This window comes from Molossus molossus, unplaced genomic scaffold (assembly GCF_014108415.1).
Source record: "Molossus molossus isolate mMolMol1 unplaced genomic scaffold, mMolMol1.p scaffold_m16_p_2, whole genome shotgun sequence".
In the NCBI taxonomy this organism is placed as follows: domain Eukaryota; kingdom Metazoa; phylum Chordata; class Mammalia; order Chiroptera; family Molossidae; genus Molossus; species Molossus molossus.
In genome coordinates this window covers 70,758,527-70,772,407 of record NW_023425355.1, presented here as the reverse complement: position 1 = coordinate 70,772,407, position 13,881 = coordinate 70,758,527, and the positions used below count along the sequence as shown (strand labels likewise).

The following is a 13,881-nucleotide window of genomic DNA, read 5'->3' as shown; positions in this document are numbered from 1 at the left end:
CGATGTCTCATTGAGGTTTTAATTTGCGATTCTCTGATGATTAGTGTCGTTGAGCATTTTTTTCATATGTCTACTGAACATCTATATGTCCACTTTGGAGAAGTCGCTATTAAGGTACTCTGCATATTTTTTAGTTTTTTATCTTTATTGTTGAAAGTTTTACAGATGTTCCCCCTTTTATCCCCCATTGATCCCCTCCTTCCAGCTCCCACCCCCTCCTGCCTTCCCCACACTATTGTCTGTACCCATTGGTTATGCAGATATGCATGTAAGTTCTTTGGTTTATCTCTTCCCACCCACCCCCATCCCCCTTCCCTCTGAGGTTTGTCAGTCTGTTCCCTACTTCCATGTCTCTGGATCTATTTTGACTGTCAACTTACTTTGTTCATTATATTCCATAAACAAGTGAGATCATGAGGTACTTGTCTTCTCTGTATATTTCCCTTAAAAAATATTTATATTGTCTTGTAGAGAGAGAGAACGGGAGAAGGAGAGAAAGAAACCAACGACTGGCTGCCTCCTGCATGCCCCCTACCGGGGATCAAGCCAAAACCCAGGCATGTGCCCTGACCTGGAATGGAACCAGCAAACTTTTGGTGCATAGGGCGACGCCCAACCAACTGAGCCACACAGGCCAGGGCCATCTGCATATTTTATTAATTAGATATTTTTGGTGTTGAGTTGTGTAAGTTTTTTTTATTATAGCTTTTGGATAGTAACCCCTTATTGGATATGTCATTGGGGGCTATCTTTCCACATTTTTAAATTGTCTTTTCCTTTTGCGATGGTTTTCTTTGCTGTGTAAAATCTTTTGATATAGTCTCATTTATTCTTTGGGTTTCCATGTCTGAGGAAATACATCAGAAAAAAAATATTGCTGAGAGAAACGTCAAAGATTTTACTGCCTGTGTTTTTTTGTAGTACTTTTACGATTTCGAGTCTTACATTTAAGTCTTTAGTCCATTTGAAGTTTATCCTGGTATATGGTGTAATATGGTGGTCTAGTTTCATTTCTTTTTTCATGTATCTGTCCAATATTCCCAACAAGATTATTGAATAGACTGTCTTTACTTCATTGTATGTTCTTGCCTCTTTGGTCAAATGTTATGTGACCATGTAGGTGTGGGTTTATTTCTGGGCTCTCTGTCTGTTGCATTGATCTATATAGATCTGTTTTTATGCCAGTACTGTGTGGATTTGATCACTATAGCTTGGTAGCACAGTTTGTTAGCAGGTAACGTGACAGGTCCAGCTTTGTTCTTCTTTCTCAAGGTTGCTGTGGGTATTGGGGGTCTTTTCTGGTTTCATATAAAGATCTGGAATATTTTGTCTAGTTCTGTGAAATACATCATTGGTATTTTGATAGGAATTGCATTGAATCTATAGATGCTTTGGGAACTAGGACATTTTTACAATGTCAGTTCTTATCCACGTGCACGGTACATGTTTCCATTTATTTGTCTCTTCTTCAATCCCTTTCTTCGGTGTCTTATAATTTTCCAAAAAAAAAAAAAAAAAGTGATAACTTTATCTCCCTTGTTAGATTTATTCCTAGGTATTTAATTTTGTCTCATGAAGTTGTAAATGGGATTGTTTTCTTAATTTCCCTTTCTGATAGTTGATTATTGGTGTATAAAAATGCAACTGATTTCTGGATATTTATTTTGAATCCTGCTACTTTACTGAATTCATTTATCAGTTCTAGTTGATTTATTTGTTGGTGTGTTTTGGCTGTTTTTGTTTGTTTGTTTTGGTAGACTCTTTAGGGTTCTCTATATACAGTATCATGTCATCTGCAAGTAATGGCAGTTTTACTTCTTCCTTTTCATTTTGAGTGCCTATTTCTTCTTCTTGTCTCATTGCTGTGGCTAGGACTTTCCAGCACTGTGTTGAATATGAGTGGGGAAAGTGGGCGTCCATGTCTTGTTCCCGATCTTAAGGAAAATGCTTTATTTTTTTCCCCATTGGGTATGATGTTAGCTTCAGTTTGTCATGCATGACCTTTATTATGTTGAGGTATGTTCCTTCTATTCCCACTTTGCAGAGAATTTTTGTCATAAATGGGTGCTGGATTATTTAAAATGCTTTTCTGCACCTACTGATATGATCTTATGATTTTTGTACTTCATTTTTGTTGTTGTTGTTCAGATAGGGTGGGAGGGAGAGAGAGAGAGAGAGAAACATCGACGTGAAAGGGACACATCGAGTGGCTGCCATCCGCACTACCCAGCCAGGGCCGGGGACAAACTGCAGCCGAGGTACGTGCCCTTAGCGGGAACCGAACCCAGTTCTCTCTGAACCGCGGGCTGACGCTCTAACCCCTGAGCCAAACCGGCCAGGGCTGTACTTTGTTTTGTTTTGTTTTGTTTTGTTTTTATGTGGTGTATCACGTTAACAGATCTGAGGATATTGTATCAGCCTTGTATCTCAGGATTAAATCCTACTTGATCGTGGTGCGTGAGCTATTTAATGTATTGCTGGATTTGGTTTGCTAATACTTTGTTGAGGATTTCTGCATGCGTGTTCAGCATGGATATTGGCCCATGATTTTGTTTCTTTGTAATGTCCTTATCTGGTTTTAGAATTAGGATAACGCTGGCTTCGTAAAATGAGCTTGGGAGTCTTCCCTCCTCTTGAATTTTTTGGAATTGTTTGAGAAGGATAGGTGTTATTTCTTCTTCGAATGTTTGGTAAAATTCACCTGTGGGGCCATCTGCTCCAGAACTGATTCGTTTCATATATGTATATGTATGTATGTGTGTGTGTATGTATATGTATGTGTGTGTGTGTGTGTGTGTGTGTGTGTATATATATATATATATATATATATATATAATTTTTTTTTCTTCCTGCTTTGATTACATTGGTTGTGATCGGTCTCTTCAGATTTTCTGTTTCTTCTTGATTCAGTTTTGGAAGATTATATGTTTCTAGGAATTTATCCATTTCTTCCAGATTGTCCAATTTGTTGGCATATAGTTGTTTCTAATATTTTCTTATAATTCTTTATATTTCTGTGGTTTCGAGTTTTACTTCTCCTCTTTCACTTCTGATTTTATTTATTGGGGTGCTTTCTCGTTTTTCCTTGACGAGTCTGCTTAATGGTTCATCAATCGTGTTTATCTTTTCAAAGAACTGGGCCGTGGTTTCATTGATGGGTCTACTGCTTTTTTAGACTCAATTTCTGTATTTCCGCTCTGATCGTTATTATTTTCTTTCTTCTACTCACTCTGGGCTTTGGTGGTGGTTGTTTCTCTAGTCCCTTTAGGTGTAAGGTTAGATTGTTTGAGGTTTTTCTTGTTTCGTGAGGTAGGCCAATAAAGCTAAGAATTTCCGTCTTGGAACTGCGTTCCCCGTGTCCCATAGATTTTGGGTTGCTGTGTAAACATTTCATTTGTCTCAAAGTATCTTTTGATTTCTTCCTTGACTTCATTGGCAATCCATTTATTGCTTAGTAACATGTAATTAAACCTCCATTTGTTTATGTGTTTTTCAGGATTTTTTCTTGTAATTGATTTCTAGTTTCATACCGCTGTGGTCAGAGAAGATGCTTGATGTGATTTCAATCTTCGTAAATTTATTGAGGTTTGTTGTGTTTCCTAACATATGGTCAGTTCTAGAAAATGTGCCATGTGCACTTGAAAGGATGTATATTCTACTGCTTTGGGGTAAAATGCTCAATTAAAATATCAATTAACTACAGTTGGTCTAGTGTGTCATCTAAACCCGCCATTTCCTTGTTGACAAGGGTTAAAACCTCTTATTGGATTGATCCCTCTATCATTATGTGGTGTCCTTCCTTGTCTCTTATTATAGCCTTTGTTTAAAAGTCTACATTTTCAGATATAAGTATCGTTTGCCCAGTTTTCTTTTTCTTTCTTTTTTTTTTCATTTCCGTCTGCAGGAAGTATCTTTTCCCAACCCTTCACTTTCAGTCTCTGTGTGTCTTTCCTTCTGAGTTGTGCCTCTTATAGACAGCATATACATGGGCCTTGTTTTCTTAGCTACCCTACGCCTTTTGATTAGAGCACTGAAGCCATTTACCTTGAAAGTGATTATTGATAGGTACGCATTTATTGCCGTTTTATTCTTTATGACGATGATCCTCTTTTTCTTTCTTTCTTCTTCTTATAGAAATCCCTTTAATTTTTTTCATCAGATTCTAAAAAGTACTCAAAAGACCACAGTCTGCTACTTTAGGGCTTTGCCGAAAAGCAAGCAATTAAGGGAGATAAGGACGCCCTCTGGTAACCACTGCTGTTTCTCCTTTCTCATTTGCCCTTTCCTCAGCTGTAGGTATCTACCCCCAAGAACTACACAAAGAAACAAATTGGAACCTGAGACTTAAGACACCAGATAAATTGTACACTGCTGGAAGGGGGCAATGGCTTCTGCCCTCGGTTCTGCCATCCAGGCCTCCTTGAACCTGGACTCTGTGTTTCAAGAGTATGATAATGACTCCGAATTCTTCCGTCAGCGCTTCCGGCAGTTCCAGTACAAAGAAGCGGCAGGGCCTCGTGATGTTTTCAACAAACTCCGGGAGCTTTGCTGTCAATGGCTGAAGCCAAAGACGCATTCTAAGGAACAAATGGTGGAGCTTCTGGTGCTGGAACAGTATCGAACAATTCTGCCCCAGGAGCTAGAGACCTGGGTGACAGAACAATGCCAAGAGACTACAGAAATGATTGTGTCTCTGTTAGAAGAAGACTTACAGATCAAACTTAAGACACCAGAGGCACAGGTGAGAAAAGAGTTTGGGATCTGGGTGACTAGACCAAAAGGGTATCAGAGGCAGGTGGGATTGGATCAGACATTTGTCTCTGTGTCATTCTTCAGCCCAAGATTTCTCCACAGTCCTTTTCATGTCTCTCCTGCTGGACAAAAACACAGGGGTCGGTGGTTTTCAACCTCGTCATGGCCAATCCCCCTTCTGTAACAAATATTTTCTGATGTCCCAGTAAATATGCTTAAATGAAATTCACAGATAACATAATCTACCTGCAGTCATTCTTGAGAAAACATCCATGTTATGCTCAAGGGTCTGCAGATCAGATCCACTTACAGCCTGTTTTGTATACCCCGTAAGCTAAGAAAGGATTTGACCTGTTAAAGCATTTTTTATAAAAAAAGAAAGAAAGGAAGAAAGAAAGAAAGAAAGAAAGAAAGAAAGAAAGAAAGAAAGAAAGAAAGAAAGAAAGAAAGAAAGAGAGAGAGAAAGAGAGAGAGAAAGAGAGAGAGAAAGAAGGAAAGAAAATAGGAAGAAGGGGAAGAATGACAGACAGAATGTGGCACACAAAGCCTAAATTTTTTACTATATGACTCTTTGCAAACAAAGTTGGCCAAGTCTAGTCAAGTAGACTCTAGGAGGAATATAAAGGAATAGGAAAGTAGTTTAGTATAAACTGAAAAATATTGTAGTGTTTACATGTCTGGGCTTGTGCTCACCAGAAGACCTCATGAAGTTGTCAGATGCTTGCCTCTCTGCACAGACTCACTGAGAAAGTGACAGGCAAGAAATTCAGATTCATACAGCTTGAACACTATGAGCAGTGTTGCTGCTGGTCATGTGAGCGTCCAAAGTGGCAAACAACGCTTGGTGAAGCGGAGGCTTCCTTTAAAAAAATACGTTCTCTTTTTTTTTTTTTTTTCTTTTCAAATTAAATGTACTGGGGCGACCCTGGTCAATAGGGTCATATAGATTTCAAGTGTACATTTCTATGATACATGATCTGTATATTGCATTGCGTGCCCACCACCGAAAGTCAGATCTTACATTCCATATTATTTTGTATTAGTTTCAGAAGTACTGCACAGTGGTTAGACAGTTATATAATTTACAAAGTGTGGCACCATACATAGTTACTACAATATTATTGACTATATTTCCTGTGCTGTACTTTACATCGCCATGACTTTGATTCCCAAAGCAGTGCTTTCCCAGAAAATTTAAGTCATGCTAACATATGCAACAATATGTTGAGAGTATATGACCGACAAGGTGAGGATCTTGACAGGTCGTTTTTACCTACATGAGTATTTGAGGGGGACACTCCAAAGTTGGTAGGGACCTGGAGCAATTCTGCACTATGCATAATCTATACTTCCATCTCTGCCCGCTAAATTCAGATGGCCGCCACCTGCCTTCATATCCAAAACACCTCCTGGGGGCAGTGGCCCTGCCCTCTGTTCAGAACCACCTAGTAAAACCTGTTTGGGGTATGCGATAACTGAGTACAGGGCAGCATCTTCGGAGGAGGGCGAAAGTACTTCTAGTCGGGCATTAGGGGCACTGGAGTCTTGGGTGTTGATGGCGCTCTGCAGTTAGCCTTGCATGCACAGGAAACTCTTCCAAAGTTCACTGCCTCCGGGATGGAATGCGTGTATGGTTTCCCTTCCTTTCTGTGTCTCCTTGTTCGGCTTACCACAGGAGACTTTTTTTCTTCATTTGGTCTAGTCCTGCACTGTCAGTATGGTAGGCAACAGCCAAGGGTGGCTCTTGAGTGCTAGAAATGTGGCTAGTCTAAATTGGGATATGCTGTAAGTATAAAATGCACACCCCATTCAGAAGACTTAGGTGAAATATCTCATTGAAATTATTTATACTGATTATATTATGAAATTATGATATATTGAGTTAAGTAATGCATATTATTAAGATTGACTTTACCTATTTCTTTTATGTTTCATATGACCACCAGAAAATTTTGAATGACTTGGGTGGCTTGCATTATATTGCTACTGGGCACTGCTGGTCTACATAGACTTTAGAGTGATGGGTTCTGGCATTTCCTCCAGATCGACAGGCAGGAAAAGCTCTTGGAAGACCTGGCAGCAGTCGGAATGGCAGACATACCACCAAACATGCAGCTGGAGGTACTCCCACTCCAAGCAATGGGACCTGTCCCCGAGGCCCCAGTGGCAGAGGCATGGATCCCACAGGAGCTGAGCCACGGTGCTAGGGGGGAAGACCAGCCCTTTCTGGACCCCGGTAAGGCAAGGGTTTTATTTCTTTTCCTTGATTTCTGTTTCGAGAACTCAGGAGCTCTGTAGGGTTGGGGTTGGTTAAAAACACCAAATACTGGTTGGAAGGAGGAAACATCTCTTGGGGAATCGCTGGCCACAAAGCACTTTATTAGCTCGAACAGGATTCTAAACCCCTTAAGCTAATGAGCCTTCTCAGGAAGGAGGCCTTGACCAAGAATGCTATACAGGAAATTGATGGGAGTTTGGGTAATATGAATAAAGATGAATTTCCCCAGCACATTTTTAGCGGTAGAATCTGTGGTGGTGTGGGTCCCAAGGGCCTCAGTTTCCCTTATGCCGTAAGAACCACATTCAAACATGACACTTGACTAACATTCAGATCCCTTGAGAGGATTTAATCGCTTGCCACAGTAAAATGAATACGTGTCTTCTCCATAAAAACCTAGACCAGTGTTTCCCCAAGCGTGGTAAGCAGATTCTCTGTATCAGGATCACCCGGCGTGCATTTTTGACAGAGATCTCCAAGGGAGTGCTGTACATACTACCGTTTGAGAACCACTGCTCCAGTCAATACAGGAGCTAGTTCAGGGGGAGGAAGTCCAGGGGAAGAAACGCTCACAGGAGTTCATGGAAGTCTCAAGGGTGGTCGAGGACTTTCCAGGATTGTATAGAGGCAGACAGCACAAGGTTCTCTGGGCAGACCCTGGGAGATATCATATTAGAAAAGATCGTTACATATGAATTCGAAAATCTATTCAACGTTCAGGCACCTTGCCTGGGTTTCTTGTTTTTCCTGTCTAAGTGCATGAGAATGGATATCCTCGACACTTGGACCCATTTGCTCTTGAAGCCAATAGAAATTGTAGCTCTTGTGCTTACCTATGGTTCTTCCCTCTCTCTTTTGATTTCCATTCCAAGTGCCATCTCTCTTCGAGTGTCTGGCAGACAGCGGGGAAGGGTACATGTGAGACTCCACCCTCTCCTTGGAAAGGATGGCTTGGTCCATTCCAGGCCTAAGAACAGGACCGCCTGTTACCTGTGCAGTGCCACCACCCGCATAGAATTCATCTCATAACGTCTCAGTGTGGTTGTTTGGTCATGCATTTGTCTCGCTTTCTGCATTTTTTCCATTTGCGCGGGTACCAAGTTTTGTAGCTTGTTCCAGCACGTGCTGCGCATATAGAAGACATGTGCCCTGCCTGCCTTGTTTTTCCATAGAGGGCACCAGGAGGAAAACCCCGAAAGGGCGTACGTATAGCCATTAAGGTCAAAGCCAAACTGTATAAACTATTGCCGTGTATATTCCAGTCTTTACCTTACCTGCATTTCTGATCTGTTCACAAGTTTTTAAAAATCTGTATTTCTGTGTGTATGCCTGCAACAAGTGGCAGAACCTAGCCAGTGGTGTTGAGTTATACTTCTTTCTGCATATGAGTTCCCATTTCGTGTGTGAATTTTCTTCTCCTAGCAACAGTTACAGGTACAAAGATCAAATATGACAATGAGCAGCACTATTTCTCTTGATTGGAAAGCTTTAGTCTCTGAGGCACAGAAAAGTCCAGTATATGTAACAAGGGAGAGACGGAATGATGTAACAAGTAAAATATATCCATTAGGAAGAGAGGAAAACACTCCTTTCTCATCACCGTTTAAAGTGATATAATATGCTCTGTCCTACTGACTGGGAGGTCTCCATGTCTACCTCCTGGTCACCAAAGTCTCATCCTCCTTACCACTTGTAGAGGGTCCAGGGGATCTGCGGGTTGATCTAGGAAGGAGGTATGACCAGGAGGTGGCAGTAGCACACACAAGCTTTGTTGGGCAACTCTCTGTCAGGTGCTGTGCTTGTGGGGGAAGTCAGGGGTCAGAAGGGGAGAAGGACAAGGGAACTCCCCAGGCAGTAAGGGCTCAGAGAGGGGGCTTACCTGTCTTGGTGATGTCATAGCCCAGTATCACACTGGGCGTCTATAGGTCAGAGAATTCCAAAGGGCAGCAGCAGTTTGGGGGTCATATAACCACAAGGCTCCATCTTTTCAGTGGCTAGCAGCTGTGGGGTGATATTTTCTGAGCTACGCAATGGAGGACGGCTCTAAATGGCTAAAAATCTGTTTCTGGGGGCTAATTTTTAAATGATTGGATGTGTGAGAATTTGAGTTTGGCGCCTGCAGGCTTTTGAGTCCCGAGCCCCAGCCGGGAGTGAAGAAATGAACAAGCCTAGGGCCCAGTACAAAGAGGGCTCGTTCACGCCCTTAGGCTCATTTCCAGCGCAACCTCTGGGGTGGTTACTGTGGCGTTTGAGGGTAAAGAGAAGAGCCCTGCCAACAGAAGTAGTCACAGAGGCCTGGCTTCTGGCTGACACTCAACGTTGACCAAAATACCCTGCGGCCAAGCTCTATAAAACACACAGTGAGCATCTTTACATGGGCATGTGTCAGCAGGACAAATATCTAGGTTAGGAACGATTGGTTAGGGGGCATATACATCTGAAACGTTAATAGATATGGCTGAATGTCCTCCAAAGTTACTGTACCAATTTACCCTCCCACCACAGCGTACGAGTGCTAGTATCTGCTCGCCTTCGCTCACAGGCTTCCCTTGTCAGGAGTGCCATGGCTGTTTTCCCCGTGTTGGCAGACAGAAGGAGGGCTGATATCTGCGAAAGCCTCTTGAATCAGTGTCCAGTTCATTCCGCATCTGTGATTATTGAATGTATGACTAGAGGATGGGAACTGCGGTCAGAAGAGGGTTGGATGCAAGGAGGATGGTCAGCCTTAGCTGACATGGGCTGTGAGCATAGGTTGGGGATTGCAAACCAGTGATAGTGGCAGGAGCAGGGCTTTGAGAGTCCAGACAGTGGAGGCTGAGTGCACCTGAGCCACAGAAATCGGAACGTTACACGGGAGGGAGGTGGGTGGGGGTGAGGTTGGTAGACAGTGAAGAAGTGCATGAGGTAAACAGCCAGCAAGGAGCTCAAGTTTGGGACAGCCTCTTTGAAAGCTGGCACCATGGGGTACTGTGCCGGGACGAGGAAGTAAGGTGACAGTTCTCAGTCCTCTTTGGTTTGGTGCTGCACAGAAAGGGGCAGCTGGACTGATGGTAAGTCCATGAGACACAGCTGCCTGGTGATGACACTCCTGGCCTTGTTCTCATGGGTGTTAGATTCTGCCTCCGGGGCTGCTTCAGTCCTTGGCTAGTCTTCATCTTTAGCTGCCTTTCACCTGAGGGCCAGGTGTCTGGGTTGGTTTCAGGGTGGCCTGTGATGAAGTCCACAGCCTGAAGAGGATCAAGTCCATGCTCTGTGTACGGGGTGGGAACCACCATGTGAACACATCCTGCCATTCTGAACTTGTTTTCCCGTCTCTCTTGATGGGGATATTGTGGGCCTCCCGGTTTCTGCCACCCTAAGGCTGGGCTGCTGTCCACCCCCACCCCCACCCCCACCGCGACCCCACTTTTCAGATTGCTCGCACTTTCGCTTGGCGGCAGCTTTCCTTTGATCCGTGACATCCAGTTATATTTGAGCTAGGGCTCGTACTCTCTCATCCCAACCTTACGTTTGAGATACAAGCATAAACAAGATGAAGAGTTGTATTTTAAATTCTCTTTGCTTGAAATATATGGCCTTTTCTTTATGGAAATAGAAAATAAGGTATGTTAGTCGACTTCCTATGCTTTGATATAATGCTCTGCAAGTCAAATGTTCCTTCACATTAACATTAGCCCAACTGACTTGCTAATGTCAGTTTACCCATTCTACTATTTAAACATTGCCCTGTATTTCAATCTGAAATGAGCCATTTCCAACCCACACTTTATTGCAGACCAGTAAACTTGGCCAGAGCTGTGGTAGGCGTGTGGAAAGAGGATGGAGCCACAGCGGCTCTCACTGAGGAAGGGGGTGGTAAGACACGGGGGGGGGGGGGGGGTGCGGGGGGAGGCGGGGGCAGGAAGTGTAGAAATGTCTCCTGGTTGTCCTTAGATTGACAGTGAGAAACACTGTTTGATGATTATTTTGGTTAGTTTCAAGAGAATCTGCTTCTAGACTTCTGCTGAAGCAAACACATACAGATTATGTTTTACCCATTGCCAACCTACTTCAATTGTCATTTTTAATTTGAATATCTCCTACTAAAATTATTCCAGTAACCATTCCTAACCCCCACTGTGGCCTCTCTCTCTCTTCGCTTGGCAGTCAATGAGACAGTGTTTCTCAGTTTTAATATGGCAGCGCTTTAGGAAGATTGAATTCATGTTCTGGCCCTCACCTACACAATTCCATTCTCAACACGGTTGTGGGACTCATTCAGTGCATTGACATCACACCAGAATTGATTCCCTTCCCTTCCGTAGATTGGAAGAGAATAGCTTTGAACTGAGCACAGTAGGATCTCTCTGCCGCCTCCCCTCCCCCCCCCCCAGCTCCACCCACTGCCAGCCATTTAGGTTTTGTTCTTATCTTGAAAAACCAAAGAGCACAACACAAAGGACTTGTCAGGGGCTCCTGGTGAAGGTAGTAGGCAGATATTGAGAGGCCACGTGTCCAAGAAAGAGACCTGGGCTCTGCAGAAACCTGTGTTGACACAAACTATCCTTCCTCTCATCTCTCCTATGGCCAGGATACCCACCAGCAAAACCTGAACTCGCAGAGCCCTGGGTGAAGGAACTACAGGATTGCAAGGACGTGGAACAACTATTGCAATTCCTTGACTTCAAGATAGGTAAGTGAGGGTTCATGGAATGCTCGGGAGTCGGGAGGAAACTAAAGAAAAACTCATCCTTACTGCCAGGGTAAAGAGGTTTGGGATGGCACTTGGAAGTTTGTTACCTTCCCACTAGCCACTGAGTATAACTCTTCTTGTCCCTACGTCTCCAGTCCCCTTGGAACATGGCGACATCCGCAATTTCTATTCACACTCTTGATTTTGATGTTGGGAGAGAAAATGTGTCAAAGCAGAAAAAAAAACTGGAGAGCGTGTATCCATTTTCTGTTTCTTTAGACGGAAATGCACTTCCTGATCTGAACTTTCCAGAAGACTCGGAAGAGCCAAAATATCAATTGGGAAATCCTGCAGAGCAGCTACCCAGAGACCTCGCATTGCCTGTCCACGATCAGAATCCCTCTCCAGGAGAGAGAGCTGAGAGATCCAACCAGGAAGGCCCTCTCAACCCCAGAGCCCATGAGCAAAACAGTGCCCCAAAGAAACCACACCAATGTATTCAGTGTGGGAAAGATTTTGTTTCCAAGAAGGTACTTAACGGGCACCTGAAAATTCATTCGGGAAAGCTCCCTCATGAGTGCCTTGAATGTGGGAAAAGATTCCTTCGTAAGTCAAACCTACAAAGGCATCTTCGAGTTCACACAAGGGAGGCACCCTATAAGTGCAGCGTGTGTGAGAAGCGATTCACTCAGCTGTCACACCTCACAGAGCACCAGAAAACCTCTTCTGGCCAAGAGGTATCCACTTGCCCTGCCTGTAAGTTGCGATTTTGTAATAGGAAACAATTTATACAACACCTAAAAATCCACACAAATGGAAAACCCCATAAGTGTCAGAGTTGTGGGAAAAGATTTAGACGACATAGAGACCTTGACTTACACCACACAGCACACACTGCAGAGAGACGATTTATGTGTGAGTGTTGTGGGAAAAGCTACAGACAGAGAGCAAGCCTTGTTTTTCACTTAAGAAGCCATTCAGGGGAGAAGCCATAGAGGTGCACTCATTGTTCTACAAGCTTCCTTAACAAAGCATTTTGTTTAATATGCACCAAGCAGCTAGCTCACTTTAGAGAAGAGCTCCTTGAGAATTTGTTGAAGGAAACAGTTCCTACACAACGTGACACTAGTCTATTAAAGCTTTAACCTGTGCTAGGCTGTCGTGGAAGAACAGTTTTGTTTGAGCTTATTCATAAGAACAGCTTTGTATTTTGCTGTGTTTAAAACCCATCTTCCAAGGCACATAAATTCTAGAGTATTCACTGACTCTTGCCACCGTCTAGGCAGGTCTTGCTTAATCTTTATGATGAAAATGCCTTTGTTCCCAGCCAACCACGGTATAGAGGTGAGTACAGTAAACCCTCGATTTTGCAGACCTCCATTTAAAGGACTTCAGATTTAACGGACACAGTGTCCAGTCCGTACGTCATATGTGAAAATTAACACCCTGTTGATTTTAAAATGTTTTTAACCAGGATTGGCTTATAGTTAAATTAACAGGGTATTTTTTTGTTGCTGTTATTTTAACAAATTTTAGTGAATAGGCCATATGTTGGAAAAAGCAACTCTAGTGTAGGTATTTAAATCCAAGGGTCAGGGCTGGTACACAGTGTTTGGCGAATGATTGGCAGGTGATCACTGGCCCGGTAAAGGGCTCTGTTGTCACGTGGCGTGGCGTGACTTTCTGCAGCAGTTTTAATGCAGGCCGCCAATGTTCTGAGGTGCGCCAAGCCCCGCCCCTCCCAGCCATGTGCATTTGATTACTCGCGGTGACAGGTGAATGCACGCGTTTACTAAGACCAACTCAGTATAAATGAAAAATTACAGTAATACACGTAGAAAACTTTTCTGTGGAATTAAACCACGGTATAGGCGTGAGTAAGGAGCATGTAAATGTCGGCATTGCTTTCAGATGTAGGGTCAGTATTCCAATAGACGTGGATGTGCCCAAGTGACCTGTATCTGTGCGATATTTTAGTCACGTGGAAATGGATATGCTGTTCCTGTTTGCTTGCCACTGACTAGTAGTTGGAGCAACGTGCGGACGCTTCCCTGACGGTGCCAACGAGCACTTACCTTGACTCCCACTTAAACCACGTGGCAGAATCTCCTGTGCACCCACTGCTATGTTTATGCATCATTTGAGCCTTGAACACGGTCCATTTTTGAAATGTGGAGCA

The 13,881-nt window shown here is 43.3% G+C and overlaps 1 protein-coding gene across 1 annotated transcript; it reads left to right on the top strand.

Annotated features, from left to right (window-relative positions):
* The first annotated feature begins 4,384 nt into the window (after positions 1-4,384).
* LOC118635343 (zinc finger protein 449-like) lies at positions 4,385-12,847 on the top strand. The gene is given in 4 exon segments (XM_036270077.1): positions 4,385-4,741; positions 6,796-6,988; positions 11,601-11,712; positions 11,920-12,847. Coding segments are annotated over 4 exon segments (1,590 nt in total).
* The last annotated feature ends 1,034 nt before the right edge of the window (positions 12,848-13,881 follow it).